The 16196-nt window shown below is 43.9% G+C and overlaps 1 protein-coding gene across 4 annotated transcripts in view; it reads right to left on the minus strand.

The window, feature by feature from the left end:
* Positions 1 to 16196, minus strand: part of PPP6R2 (protein phosphatase 6 regulatory subunit 2) — a 157507-nt gene that overhangs the window by 62968 nt on the left and 78343 nt on the right. For all 4 annotated transcript variants that reach the window (XM_074942780.1, XM_074942777.1, XM_074942776.1 and 1 more), the window contains exons 4-7: positions 9184 to 9370; positions 8314 to 8451; positions 3305 to 3370; positions 2096 to 2208 (exon numbers count right to left, since the gene is read on the minus strand). In XM_074942780.1, the coding sequence (XP_074798881.1) occupies positions 2096 to 2208; positions 3305 to 3370; positions 8314 to 8451; positions 9184 to 9370 (504 nt within the window). The remainder of the gene's footprint in view (positions 1 to 2095; positions 2209 to 3304; positions 3371 to 8313; positions 8452 to 9183; positions 9371 to 16196) is intronic.

Below are 16196 nucleotides of genomic sequence, written 5' to 3' on the forward strand. Positions count from 1 at the left end.
CTGAGAAAGTGTTGTGCTCCCCTGGAAGGTGCACTGCTGAGCGGGTGACCTGGTGACAGATGCGTCAATTCCAGAGATTGACAGCTTCTGTATAAAGATGAGTGGACCTTGCATGAAACCACCTCTGTCAGTCAGGAGAGAAAACAGATGAAGCACTAATATGATATTCTGCTGAGGTGCCACCTAAATGCTCCTCAGAAGGGAATTTGTATGGTCTCTCTGAGGGAGTCTCATTCCATTCCTCAAAAATAGGTAGACCCTTTCTACAGATCTGAGGGGTCTGGTGCAGGCATTGGTGCTGGCAAGGAAGGTTGTGTTGGTGCTGAGTGAGGAATAGGCGCTGACGAGGGGACTGGTGCTGAGGGAGGCAATAGTGCCAGAAAAGGTATCAGTATCAGCAGGGCAGTTAATGCTGCAGTTGTTCTCACAGCCTCTAGCAAGGCTTTCATGGAGTCCTGTATAAGGACCACGTAAGGAGCTGAAGAGGGCCTTGCATGATGCCTGGATCTGAGATGAGGGAAGAAGACTGGAATCTCAAAGTCGGGGACCCTCCAGGTTAATTTCTGAAGGGGATGAAGCTATTCTGAGGTGATTCCGGATTGAGACCAGAGAAAATCTATGCAGGTACCAAGCGAAGCAATGGAAAAGCATGCAGACAGGTGGCTAGTAGCCTCAATAGTGGACACTCCTTAGGCAAAGAGAGACTAAAGGTGTTATCAGGATCCAAAACAACAAGGAGTCTAAATTAGTCAGTCCAGAGACATCCCACTCTAGAGGAGCGTAGAGAGGAGGTGACAGCAGTGCCATTTGAGCATCTTCAAAGAATTTGTAGGTCAGAAAGCACAAAGGAGAAGAGAGATGGCCCTTCCTTTTTCTTCTGCTTGAGCCCCTCTTATGGGAAGATGTGCTTCCTCTTCTCTTTCCCTTTACCTGGAGTAGCATCCATGTGGACTTTTGGTTCCAAAACAGAGGCATCAGCCTCGGAAGACAAGTCCAGAGTCAGTTCCAAGAGCAATAGTGCGAGTAAAGAGCAGACACCAAAGTCGGTGCTTCCTCTATCATCACTAAAGGCTACTGAGGCCTTAATAGGTGGTGTCCGTACCTATTTAGATTAAACTGGCACCAGTGGAGTCAGATGGTGCTAGGTAAAGGATTTGCTCCCAGTAGTGGGCAAAAAAAGATTCAGATCTCAAGCCCATGATAAATCACAGAGGTGAAGCCATAACAGAAAAATTTACCTTGGCATGAAGGCTGGTCTTGGTACCCTTGATGGGCCTCTCTGAATATCAGGCTGTAGGCAGTTAGAGCCTGGAACCTCAGGCATCAATCCCTTCTAGCACAGCCGTGAAGACACAGCAAACCATGCACTGGGTTACCAGGTGGGTCTCAGATCACCAGATGTAGGTGTTCATTTCTGGTACGATCATCAGGCAAGAGGGCACATCTCTGGAAGCCCATACAAAACTCAGTGTCCAACACACAGTCCTGCTGAGGAACTGAAGGCCCTCAGGATGAGGGAGGCTATATATACGGAGCTGTCCTATAATGCTCTAAACTAACTATTGACAAGAAAATATGAAGCTAGGCTAAGAGACGATCTAGCCTGAGGGCATGAGGGAAAGTTCAGTTTGCTCCCTGCAGCAGCAAAGGAACTGAAGCAGTTAAGGTTATGAATTCCCTTATATGGAGTAGGATGCTAACATCAACCTCTCACAGGGGAGCTGTGGAAATAAATTAATGTTTATGAAGTAGTCAGACACTCTGCTGAGAGCATTACTCCCATTACATCTTCCCAGTTCCCTTCTGTTTGTCACTCTCAACAGTGGTGTCTTTTTTATTAGTGTAGGCTTTTCAGGGCAGAGACCAAGTTTTCCTATGTCTTTGTACAATGCAAAAGTACAGTAAAGCTTGATTGGGGCCTCTGGGTGTTACCATAATGTAGCAACAATAAATATCATTAGTTAGAACAATTGTGAGGAGTGTGGCAAAGGTCTGAGATTATTTACTGCACGGTTCATGCCCCAGATGTATCAGGAAATAACATTACCAGCAACAGTCATTTTAGTTTAGTAATACTCCTCTGACATGTACTTACGATTCCAGTGCTGTGAGAAGCGGGTCAGGCTCAGATATCTCCTGTAGCTGGTTTCCCTGGTCTCTGCTCAGTCTTATGATATCACACAAGGTCTGGGAAGCATTTGATTGCCTCTGTAAACAATGTCAAAGGTCACATTTAAGTACTAACTGCACAGCTGGGTTCATCATGGCCTTCAGAGGAAATGTAATGCAGTTGGGACAGAAGAGAGAACAGCAGCCAGCAATGCATGGAACTAAGCAAACAAGAATCCCTCAGCTCAAAGCCAGCAGTACTCCAAGATAAGATGGAAGATCAGATATATTCTGCCTTAATTAACTAGCTATGAAGATATACGCTTAGATTGAAAGCATCATTCATATCCGCAACATAATTAACAGAAAGATTTTAGAATCAAAGAAAGGGTTTTCTTTAACTCGTAAGTTAAAATAAACTGTAAAATTTCAAAATGAGGGGTTTTTTTCTATCGTTTTTCGGTCAAGACTGTTACTGCAGATGTTTCATCTTTGCTTATCTCTACTCAGTAATATTTCTTACTTCCTTAAAAATATGAAACACACAAAAGAGTTCTTTAACAAAATTCCTTAAATACCACTGGTTTATGTCACAAACCTTTAGTTGCAGTATTTGAGCTGTCCATTTTTATCTGTATAATCTAATACTTGGCACATTTTTTGCATAGGCTCAAATTCCCTTAAGTGCATCTTGTAGATTTTAGTAGGATATTAAAACAAAAACATTGTTTTTGGCTTAAACATTAGCTAAAGACCACTACTAGCCAGTTGTCAAAGTCTTTCAATAGCATACTCCAAGAAGCAAGTTCTCAATAAACCCCATTGAATCATCATTGATTATAAGGATTCCATCTAAATTCATACCATACAGAGCTTGGCTTTGAATAATCAGGAAACTGGTACTCAAATAGCTAGAGAAAACCCCACTAATTGATGTCAGGCTGGGTACTCAAAAGAAGGACAGCACTGCCACACATACTCTCCGTTACTATTCTCTTCCCATTAGCAAGATGGGCATTCTTCCAGGAGTTAGAGAAAGAGTACTCTCAAGTGCTCATGCTTATAGGCCTCTTATTAAGTTTACAAAATCAGACAAAATCAAGAGTTAGAGAAAGAGTACTCTCAAGTGCCCATGCTTATAGACCTCTTATTAAGTTTACAAAATCAGACAAAAAATAAGTGATGTCACACTCACATCCTCATCCTGGCTCGAATGGATCAGCGCCACAAGTCTCTGAATTACTTTTGCTTCATTAAGCCACTGAGGAGAAAGGAAAGAGTCCCTGGTTTGAGATCACATAACTCGGTCAGTTGCTACTTACGGCAAGCACTGCTTAGCAAGGGATACATACAATAAGGAAAATTAGTCTCCCTCTATTTCACAGTCCACAAGACATAAGTACTACACTCCACTTCCTCAGGGCTAGAAATTGTTGTATGTTAACTTGTACTGACCAAATAACATCAAATCTTTGCTATGTATTGTCCCTGCAACAACTGCCAGACCAAGTCAGTAAATTTAATGGGAGTTGAAGCCAACTGAGATGGATTCACTATGTTTCTTAATACAAATAAATATTATGGAAACACAGAAAATAGAGATGAGTAAGACCTATTAAGTCATCAGATCCATTTCCTGACCAATGCATAATTTTTTCCTACAATGTGTCTTGTTTTAATTCTCTAGTTTTATATATAAATATAATAGATTCCAAATATATATATATATATATATATATATATATATATATATATAATACATATAATAGATTCAAAAACCAAACGAAACCACTGTGGTAATCTAATCTAACCTCCTGTATAACAGACCATAAACTTCCCCACAATAATTCACAGAGCAGATATTTTACATAAAAATATCCAATCTCGATTTTAAAATTGTCAGTGTTGGAGAATCCACCACAACCGTTGGTGAACTGTTCCAATGGTTAATTAGTTTCACTGCTAAAAATTTACACCTTACTTACACACCAAACTGAATTTGCCTAACTTCAACTCCCAGCCATTGAATAATGTTAGACCTTTATCTGCTAGACTGAAGAGCTCATTATTAAATATTTGTTCCCCATGTAGGTAATCAAGTCACCCCATAACCTTCTCTTTGTTAAGCTAGATAGATTCAGAGCTTTGAATGTATTACAATAAGGCACGTTTTTGAGTCCTTCAGTCATTCTCGTGGCTCTTCTCTGAACCCTCTCCAATTTATCAACATTCTTCTTCAATTATGGGCACCAGAAATGGACACACTAATGCAGCACTGGTTGCACCAGTGCCAAATACAGAGGTAAAATAACCTCTCTATTCCTGCTTCAGATTCCCTTATTTATGCATCCAAGAATTGCATTTGCCCTTCTGGCTACAGCAATGCCATGTTCAGCTGCTTAACCACCAGAACTCCCAATCTTTTTTCACAGTCACTGGTTCCCAGGATAGAGTCCCCTGTTCTCTAAATATGGCCTACATTCTTTGGTCCTAGGTGTACACATTTATATTTAGCTGTATTAAGATGAATATTTTGTTTGTGCCCAGTTTACTAAGCAATCTAGACCACTCTGTGATCAGAGAAGTGACCTGTCCCCTTCATTATTTACCACTCCCAAATTGTGCGTCATCTGCAAACTTTATCAGTGATGATTTTATGTTTTCTTCCAGATCACTGATAAAAATGTTAAATAGTGTAGGGGGCTAAGAACCAGTCCCTGTGGCACCCCACTAGAAACATACCTATTCGACGATGATTGGCAGTTTACAATTACATTTTGAGACCTATCCATTATCCAGATTTTAATCCATTTAATGTGTCCTATGTTAATTTTATACCATCTAGGTTTGTTTTTTTAATCAAAATGTCATACAGTACCAAGTCAAACACCTTAATTAAGTCTAATGTCTCAAGCAATGGGTATAGTGGTTTTTGTGACCTGACCTCAACCACAAAGGATATCTGTGCCAATACCACCTAACATATTGTGCCCATAGATTTATAGGTTGTAAGGCATGAAGGGACCACTGTGATCATCTAGCCTGACCTCCTGCATAACACAGGCCAGAGAACTTCCCTGAATTAATTCCTGTTTGAACTAGAGCAGATCTTTTAGAAAAACATCCACTCTTGATTTAAAAGTTCCAATAATGGAGAATCCACCATGACCCTTGGTAAGCTATTGCAGTGGTTAAGATGCAAATTTTTAACAGTGACGGTAATTATTTCCAGTCTGAATTTGTCCAATTTCAACTTCCAGACCGTTGGAGTGAAGATCAAGATATAAGCAGACAAGGGAGTAACATCTTCAGAAAACACTGAGCCAATTAGTCAAGAATGTGGTTCCCTGTCTGAATCTTAACTATGTTTATACTCAAACTGGACTTATTAATTTGGGTTTTAACATGTGCTTTCTTTCTCTTTCCTCATCAGCCCAGTGTGGGAGCTGTTCTAGGGACCCTAGGTCCCAGCAACCTGCTCCCCTCTCCAGGAGGCATCATTCCCCATTAACACCAGCTGAACCTTTATTAGGACAGACTTTTACAAAGCCCCTTCTCTCCCAGAAGGGTCTCAGCCACCATCAACAACCAGAAAGGAAGTAAGAGGTGAGCAGGTGGATTACAAAGGAAACACAGCCTATCTGCGAAGTCTCTTTGATCAGGGAATATTCTCCTATGGAAAGTGGACACAGTACTTTAAAATATACTGCCATAACAATTCTGCATCGGCTGAGGGGAAAGGACAAGATTCATAAATCTAGTTATATGTCCCCCATCACCCTACTATCAAGTGTTTAAAGATGGTCCAGAAGCTCTGTTTACATTACAGAAAACAGCTGAAATTTTCAGTTGCCACAACAGTGCTGTTAGGTTAAACTTGGTCTTCCCACTTTCATAAAAAGTGGTCCTCCTTTGGTCTGGGACCTTGGTCCAACCCTTTACCTCCTCCTACCTCTCCAACTATTGTCCTATCTCCTCTTATTCTCTTTACCTCCCAAACCTCCAAACCATGCCATCTATAACCATTATACCCAAGTTCCTCTCCTCCAACTTCATCTCCAACTTGGCTTCTGCCCTCTCCACTCTTCTGAAACTGTTCTTACTAAAGCTTCTAGTGACTTCTTCCTAACCAAATCTTATGACCTCTATTCCATCCTTTTTGATCTCTTAACTGCTATGAATACCACTGACCATTCCCTGACTGTTCAAAATCCTGTCCTCCATTAGTTTGTACAATCCCATCTGCTCCTAATTATCCTCCTACCTCTCTGTTCATTCCTTGTGTCTCATTTAGAGTCTCCCTCCTCCACCCATTTCCCTTTATCAGTGGGGGTCCCTCAGACTCCCTCCTCCTCCTCCATCTACACCCACTTTCCAGAGGATCTTATCTGCTCATGTGGCTTCAAATACCGTCTTCCTGCTGATGACTGAAATTTATCTCTGTACCCCTGACCTGTCACTCCCTATCCAAATCCCACATCTTAGCCAGTCTCTTCAATATCTCCTTGTGTAAGTCTGGCAATCATCTTAAACTCAGCATGGCAAAAACTGAACTCCCTTTCTTGCTATTGATATTACCACTATCCTCCCACTCAAGCTCATAATATGGGCAGCTTTAACTTCACTCTCTCTCTTTAGACCCACACATCCTAGCCATATCTAAATGTTGCTATTTCTGTTGCCATAACATTTCAGAGAAACAGTCTATTCTCTTTGTGCATCTAAAACTACCATTCAAGTCCTTATTTCCTGTCTTGACCTTTTCTCTCTGGCCTACCGGACACCCATGTCACACAAACAAGTCCAACCAAAATGCTTTGGTTAGCCAAATGACTAACCTGTCATTTTAATCAAGTCACTCTCCCTTCTTTACATCCCTCCATTAGCTTCCCTTTCCCCACTGTGTCAAAATCCAACTTCTGGTCTTTCCCTTCAAGCCCCATCCCAATTTAGCTGCTCCCAACTTATCTGATCTTGTATCTTAAACACATAGTTCCTCCCTCTCTATTCCACAAAGGATGCCAGCATCCATCTCCTATTTGTTTGCTTGTCCTACGCATACCTCCAATCTCTCTAGCACATATGCCTTCTATGGCACATGATGACCCAAAGTTGCAGGTCGGGATAACAGCCTCATACTTTACCAATCTTTTTGGTGTGGCGGGAAATCCCTTTCCCTCTATTACACTCTCCCAGGGTGCATGAAGAGGGATACAGAGTCATAGCTTGTCTAGGGCAGCTCCTAAGCCTAGTTTCACAATACTCAGTACACTCTTACCTCAGAGAATTTATCCTCTAATGTTTTTTTGTTTGGTTGGTTGGTTTTTGACTATTTGATTCCCTATCTCCGATTTGGGCCGTTAGCCTTCCTCCCTAAAAAGGAAGAAGAGCTCCCTTTTTTGGGGGGTGGGGCATATTCATGCCTAGAGGAATCAGCACATGTCAATGGTCTGATATTTTCTGGCTGATCTGCCATGCTGCTCTTCATGAAGGTGAGCAGTGTGCCAAGCGTTGATTTTAGTATTCATTTATTTCCCCTTTAGAAGCTTGTCCCCATGAGCCTGCTTCTGAGGGGGGAGCAAAACTGGGCTCAGAGATTGCTCCAGAAATATTTCATATGTTTATCAATCTCCCTGTCCTTGAAGAGGCTGGGCTTATTTGTTTCCCTTCTTCCACATGGGCCCTTTATGGGTCTCTCAAGAAATGCATTGGCCTGGGGTTTACTGATGGGCTTCCCAGAAGCTCTAACCCTCTCTGTGCATAGGATCCACATGGGCCAGATAGGTCTGTTTTTCCCATGGAGGTCTCAACCAGAAATATGAGTAGGGATCCCCAAGGAGCCTGTTATTGAGACAAACAGTTAGTCTGAAATAAAGTTTGGGAATTCCCCTCAGAAAAGCTCGGCAGCAAGAGGTCTTGTTGAGCCTGCCGCTCACTGGGGGCTCAGGAACAAATGAAGGGAACTTCAGGACGTGGGGCATTCCTGTTGCCAGTGACTGACAGGCCTAATTCTGCCCCCAAGCTACAAGGAAGCTGACATACCCATTGCACCAGATCAGTGGATCTTAGCACAAGCAAGAAAAAATATGTTTTTAGAAGAGGAGTGAATTTACTCTCGTATTACTTGAAACTGAGTAATATCTCCTCAGAAATTCTCCTCTCCCCCCCTGCACCAAACACAGAGAAACGTTAAGCAAGACTCACGTTTAATACTTCCTGCCGTAGAGGTGCTGGTTCCACGCAGCTGATCAGACGAAGCAGCAGGTCCATCATTGCAGATGTATCAATATGCTTTAGTACCAGGCTAATAAATTGGTCTTTTCTTCTCAAAAATGCAACCACCTTTAAAAAAAAATGCAACATGAGTTTTCTGTACAATACATGGAGGTGACATCACAGAGCTCTCAGTACTCCCAAAATTTCTGTTTCAATCAACCAAACAATAAGAAACAGCTAGGAGGATAAATAATTCTTCTTGAGAGAGAATAGGGATGCAAAGGAACATCTCACTGCAAAGAAATGCCAAACAGAACTCCATTAACAGTCCTTTGTCATGTCCCAAAGAAATCCTATTCCACTGAGATATATGAAGATTGAGGACACTGGTGAAGCTGAAGAATTTTTAATCCCACTGAGGCTCCTTTTTATAAAATATCTCCATGTTAAAGGGAAGTAAAATTTAGAATGGCGTTAACTCATCCCCGTAATACTGTATGCAAATATTTCAAGCCTCTTAGTTGTATGCACAATACATGTATGACAAGTTTATACGTTAAAACGCCAAAGGATGGGCATACGTGCAATACCCAAGACACAACTGCCCCTCTGAAGCAAAAGTGAAAGCTATATACTAGTTGCTAGGTGCACAAACAATTCACACACATCAAATGGTAGGGTTGACAAGATGCCTTACAAAATACATACTCCATTTCCAATTCCAGCAATCCACACCAGATCTACAAAGCTCAGCATTTTCTTCCTCTGGGGAGGACGGAAGAAATTGCCAGTCCAGTGCTCATACAACCACATCACTAGTAATCAGTGTGTTTGTATCAAAATAGACTCAATCACTACCTGTTCAGTTTTTCTTGCAATGAGATTCCCAATAGTCTTGCTGAAGAAACTGGCAAGCAAAGGGTTCAAAGGCGGCTCGTGATCCAAGAAGTCATACAGGATATTCAATAAAGTTTCATCCCCTCCTAGCTTGTCATTGATCTGTGGCACATCAGAGGTCAGGAGTTCACAGGCTGTATTCGGGTATCTAGAGAGACAGAATCAAAGCAGCATCTGAAGGTGAGATTAGAGCCTTCTACAGATTCTTAGAAGACAGTTGAAATAATAATTCCTATGAAATAAAGCCACAACACAAATGCTTCAATCCATTTATGATACAAGAACTCACTTCAGAACTCCAGCTTTGGATGGGTATCCTCAAGCAATGTCCAGCCCAATCTGCCCACCTACAAGTGACCCACTGAGGTTCGAGATCCCAAGAGTGGACCCACACACTGGGAGCTGGGGAAAAGGGGGCAGCAACACCCATCCCTGACAAATATCTGTAGCTGCATTTAGGGCAGCATGAGAATGATTCTCCTTCCCCAAAAAAGGGGAGAGAAATGGCCTGACAATGGAAAGGTGGGAGTGCTCGAGGAGATGAATAGGCCAGTTACAGTAAAGACTGCGCTGAAGGCTGAGATCCCTGCAGAGCTACCAGCCCATCTCATGCCACTTCCAATGGAACTCTGTGGTCACAAGAAAGGGAGAAGAAATAGAACCTGTGGGTTTTCTATCTGAACCCTCTTTCCACTATTAGCAGAGTTGGAAGGTTTTTTCCTTCCCAACCCCCTCTCCACACTCAATAAATTGAGTTTATTTTTTCCTGAGAATACACTGTGAAACAAACCAATAAGTTTTGGAAAAGAAACAGAACACACTCTCACTTTTTAAGTATGTACGTTCATTCCTCAAATACAAAATGGTACACACATCATCCAAAGGATGCCCCTGCAATTCTATAAGTAAAATACAAGAACAGGATAATAAAATCCTCACAGTCTGTTAGTTAAACAAGGTCTATCACTCTTTTGTATCAATAGATATTGACCAACTTTTGCCAAATTACTTGCTTTTTCAGCACCTAGCCTATTACAAAGTTTTGACCAAATCAATCCAAATATGCTATCTAACAAAAAATCTAAAAAAAAATTACAAAAAATACAAAAAATGAATTAATGCTCAGTACGCTGGGCAGGTGTATGGTTCTCTTAAAATCTAACAAAACTATCTGCTTTCCAGTGGAAGAAGAGAGGGGAGGGGGAAAAAATCCAATGAAACCAGAAGCTGGGAATGAGCGACAAGTGATGGATCACTTGGTGATTACCTGTTCTGTTCATTCCCTCTAGGGCACCTGGCACTGGCCACAATTGGAAGACAGGATACTGGGCTAGATGGACCTTTGATCTGACCCAGTATGGCCGTTGTTATGTTCTTAAAACAGATAGAACATTTTCTATTCAAACTGTTTCGTTAAAATATATATATTATATTTTATATATGCAACGCCTCTTGACTATCTTCTAAGCATGTACTCCTCAAGAATTGTGTTAGTTTGTGTGTAAAGTATACTGTCTGCAGATAAGGGAGTGACAGTCACTGCTGGTGCTGACTGTGTGTGCATACTATTGCAAATTTATCTGTAGACTTCTATTTCAAGACAACTATAATAGATATTAAACTTACATTACAGCTCCCACTGAAAATATTTAACCAAAAACACAGCTCAGCATCCTTTACAAGCCAGGATAAAGGGCTCCAAGATTGTTCTTCTGTGTGTGATTTAATGTCTTATAAAAATTCCACCGGGCCCTTTGTGGAACGTTGGCAGCTTCCGAGGAGGGCTAATTATTCAATTTCAGCCCCAACAGGCATAATTGATAAAGGTCACAATTGTTACTGCCCCAATTATCTTTACAGGCTATGATACTCCAGACACTAAGACAGAGCCCAATAAATCAGTGGTGACACTGGGAGAATAAAAGGAAAATGTCAGCCCTTCCAAGTCAGTGGCCTGTGTCTCTCCAATTTAGAAGACAAAAGACAGTTACCTACCTGTACAGTAACTACTGTTCTCTGAGATGTGGGTGCAGACATGTATTCCGCTCAGGTGTGCATGTGCCCAGAGCACAAAAGCCGGAGAACTTTGCCCAGCAGTATCCACAGGGCAGAGCTTGTGTCCTCTTGCCCAATAACCCCTCCCCTGGATATTTAAGGGCAGCACAGGCTCCAACCCCCACGGTTCCTTCACAGCGAATGTCAAGAGTTGGGGCTCTAATGCAGTAGGGCTGGAGGATGGGTCGTGGAATACATGTCTGCACCCACATCTCAAAGAACAACAGTTACTGTACAGGTAGGCAACAATCTTTTTTTCTTCTTCGAGTGGCTGCAGACATGTACTTCACTCAGGAGACTCACAAGGAGGTGGGGCTCGGAGGTTACTTAAAGAAATGACTGCAGAACTGCCTTTCCAAAAGTTTACTACTGCTTCTAGGTCAGATGCAGTAGTAACAGCATGTGCTTGGTAAATGCACAGAAGACCTGGTAGCAGCCTTGCAAATGCCCAATATCAGATCATCACTGAAGAATGCTATTGATGTCACTTGGGCCCTCACTGAGTGTGCCTGTAATCTCTACGGAGATGTGGTCTGAGCTATTTCATATGTCATCACTTTGATTGTCTTGGGCGACAGACTAACTTCAATCACACTTGAAGAGGATGATGGAGCAACCTCACATGCTGGACTACGTAAGCGCTTGCAGCCATATGGCCTAGTAACTTCAGGAATACATGGACCATAGCTGAAGGTTGAGACTGGAGTGCCAGACATAGGAGACAAATTGCTTGAAATCAATCATTCAGCAGAAATGCTCTCGAACTCAAGAGTCTAGTAGGGCACCAATGAACTCAATGTTTTGAGTTGGTATTTCGTTTGTTCAAAATGAGGCCCAGCTAATCAAAGAGACATAGTGTGAACTGGACATGACAGAGGACTTGTTCTCTGGACTTGCCTCTCACTAACCAATCATCCAGGGATGGAAGGACGTGAATCCCTGTTTTTCTGAGATATACTACAGTCATACATTTGGTAAATACCCAGAGAGCAGAGGACAGGCCAAAAGGAAGCACAGTGTATGGACAATGCTCACCTGCCTCTAGAAATCTCAAACCTCCTATGGCTTAGGAAAATTACCTCATGGAAGTAAGCATCCTGAAGATTGAGGGCAGCAAATCAGCTGTTGTGATTCAAAGAGGGAAAAATAGTCGCTAGGGTAATAACCATGAGAAATCTCATATATCTGATGTACTTGTTAAGACTGAGGAGATCGAGGATAGATCTCATCCATCCCTGGGATTTAGGGAATGAGGAAGTACTGAGAGTAGAATTCCTTTCCCCAGTTCTGAAGAGGAACTTCCTCTATGGCCCCTGAAGCCTGGAGGGCCTGGCACCTGGTGAAGAAGCAGGGACTTGAGAGGGGAGGCCCTGAAAAGGGATGGGGCAGTGTAACGGGGTAGTCACCCCGCTCCTGTCCAGAGGGTTTAAAAGCAGCCCCGGGGGAGGGCTGTGGCTGGGGAAGGCTGAATGGAGAAGCAGCCTCAGCTGTGGCCACGCACCAATCAGGGCCCAGCTGGCCCTTATAAGAGGGCAGTGGGCCAGGAGCAGATAGTCTCTCTCTGTCTCTAGAGGGAGAAGGGCCTGGCTGCTGGGAAGCTGAACAGAGTACCTGAGGGGAGCAAGGCTGGGGAATAGGGCAAGGGAGCTGGGGCGCTCCCAGCCGGAAAAGCCCCAGACTGCGGCCTTGTCAGAGGCCAGAAAGGTACTAAGGTACAAGGGTGCAGCCCAGGGTAGGCAGAGGCAGCCGGTCCAAACCCCCCTTGCCTGTGATGATTGGCTTATACAGACTGCAGTCGGCCCCAGTGAAAGGGAGCTAGATGGTGACTGGCAGTAGCCACTGAGGCGAGGTGGGGACAGTGGGTGGGGTTTCACCTGGATGGGGAGACCCAGACAATGGATGTACTGCCAGGGGGCAGCACCCGAGGACAAGGGGCACCGGGTCCAGGAGGGACATGGGGGCCAGCAGCAGCGAGGCACCAGCCTGCAGAGTGCACTCTGGGTCAAAAGAACTAATTTCCAGGACGACCAACAGGAGACGCCGCAGGGGCGAGTCTCACCCCGTTACAGGCAGGATGGTGGGAAGGGGAATGGACAGGAATTGAATGACATAACCCAGTCTCACAGTGCTTTGGACCCACTTGTCCATAGTTATCGACTCCCAAGGCTTGTGGAAGTGGGACAGTCTAACCCCAGACTGAGGGGAAACGGCTTGAAACACAACGACTGGAATGCCGACACTGGAGAGTCAGACTGGCTGCCTTCCTGAAGCTGGTGAAGGATGGGCTGACTGAATAAAATTGGCACCAGAAGACCTTCTCCTATGAGACTTCTGCCCCTTTCTGGAGAAAGCCTGATGTCTAGCGGGATAATATGATCTAAGGAAACGCTGAAGGCAATATTGCTGTTGTCACCCCAACAAGTGATGCCTCCATTACCAGTGTAAAACCCCCCAATGAACACACCACATAGCTTTGAAGGACTTATAGGAATGTAATGTTTGGTCAGTTATCTCTGAAAACTGAAACTGGGCGTCAAAGGTAGGGTTCTCAATCATCTGTTGGACCTCAGAAACTATACCAGAGTTCTGCAACCATGAAGACCTTCTCCTTGTTACAGCAGAAGCTATAATTCTAGAGGAAGGGTCACCATGTCCAAAACTGACTGCAGTGATGTCCTCACCACTAGATGGCCTTCAGCAATGAAAGCCTTAAAACTCTTTCCTAGAGGATTCTGGCAACTTACCTGTAAATTTTGCCATTGATTTCCAATTTACAAAGTCATAGTTTGATAAGAGTGCTTGCTTATTGGTAACATGCATTTGTAAGAATAAGGTAGAATAAATTTTTCTCCCCAACAAGTCCAATCTTTTAGAATCCTTGTCCTTGGTGTCAATTTATATCTCCCCTGTATCAACCTCTCATTAGCCACCATTACGGCAAGAGAGTTCGATGCCAGATACAAGTGGAAGCACTTGAAACCATGCAGAGGCACACAGTATCTCTTATCGGTATGCTTTGCTGTGGGTGTTAAGGGCACTGGGATGTTCCAAAAAGTTTTTGCCAGTTCCAAGATCACTTCATTTATCCTCCCTGGATCTGAGGATTGCAGAATATCCAGCAACTTGTGTGTGTTCTCCTGAACAAACTTAGCCTGAATACCCAAGGCTGAAGCCATGCATCTCAGAAGGTCCTGGTAGGATTTAAAATCCCACGGTAGAGGGGAGGAAGAGTCTGGCATTACAAAGTCATCTCCTGATGAAAGAGAGAAAAGAAGAGGAGCCAACGGAACCTCCAGTGGTGTCCGTAACAGTTCAGGCTGAACCAGTTCCACAGGAGCAACCGCTAAACTGTGGTTGCAGCAATGGAGGTTCCAAAGTCCAGCACAAAGGACACCTCAATTCTGACAAAGATAAAGTAGTCGGTGCCTGAAACACTGATAAAGGCCTCGCACTCGACACGGGAGCAGACGTCAGCACCAATGTCGAAACCGGCACATTCCCACACATGAAGTGTGCACTGAAGTCATCATCGGCACTGAAGATTATACCTCCACTGACCCTCAGTACTGAAAAGGCAGCCACAGTGCTGAACTGAGGTTAACAGGGAGAGGTCCAGAAGATGGCATCACCAATAACGGCAGGTGTGCAATCAGTTCAGACAGCACTGAGGACACCAAAGCAGCAGCAACCACAGCCAAACGTTCCTGAATTAAAGGAGAATCAGGAACAGACAGGCAAAGTAAGTCCAATGGTGGTGTGGAAACCGTTGGTGCCAACACCTACATCATCAGTACTGGACTCAACAGATGCCCCACAAACGGTACCAGTGTTAACGATACAGAGTCCACTTACTCTCACCTTGGCCCTACTCTATCTCACGTGCTGGATGAATCATGGTACTGGTCTACACGCCTCTTAGATGGGAAGGAGGAATACCTCCTAGCTCTGGAATGGCCCCAGTCCATTTTATGAGATCTTTGTCTAGGAGGACCAGAGAAAGGAGAACAGTCTCTCTTCCTCCTAGGACAGAAATCTGAATCTGGCCAAACAGCCGCCAGTGCCAACTCGGACATCCTCAAGGGGCAGCTGACAACCTGTGGAGGTCGCCAGTAGCACAGTGGGCCTCATGGCCTGCTCCAGAAGGTGCCGCTACAAATAAGTCCCTCGCCAGCTGGGTTCTTTTCTTGAATGATCTGCAGATGGAGAACCTTTCTTTAACGTGCCCTTCTCCCAAGCACAACAAACATTGCATGTAGGGTTCACTAGTGGGGATAACCACCCCACACAATGGACAATGTGGGCATCTGTGACAGCATGCTATCAGCGGCACCCTAGTCACTTACAGTGCTGCACCCTGGAGAAGGCTGCAGGCCCAGCTGAGGGCAATTACATGCTTTCTGGTGCGGGATTGTGAGCACCTGGGTGACACTCACACGGCTAACAAGGTAACTGGGGAGAATACAAGGAGAAAACAGGAAGTAAGAGGGAGCTCGAGAGGTGCTCAGAAGAAAACTCAAAGGGTGACCCTGGGCTGGGGAGTGAGGGCTCCAGGGAAGCCTGTCTTGGCTATAAGCCTGTTGCACAATATTGTTATGTAAGAGGGGAATAAATGCGCACCTTGGTGAAAGCTAAATGGCCTGGTGTGCGTTTGTGACTGCAAAACCATCTGAACTGGCTAAGCAGAGAGGTTCACTGGGTAGTGACAGAGGCACCTTGTGACAGCGTGACACCAGATAACTAACTACTATTCACTAAAGCTAAGGGTACTACTCAAGTATACTATTAACTATATATAACGAAGTCCCAGAAAGACCGAGATAGAGAACTGTGAGGTGCATTATTACATAGAACACTCCAACTCTAGCTACAGACGGTGAGAATTAATTAAGAAGGGTCAGGGTGGCACTGTCCTTAAATAG

This window comes from Natator depressus, chromosome 1 (genome assembly GCF_965152275.1).
Source record: "Natator depressus isolate rNatDep1 chromosome 1, rNatDep2.hap1, whole genome shotgun sequence".
Classification (NCBI taxonomy): domain Eukaryota; kingdom Metazoa; phylum Chordata; order Testudines; family Cheloniidae; genus Natator; species Natator depressus.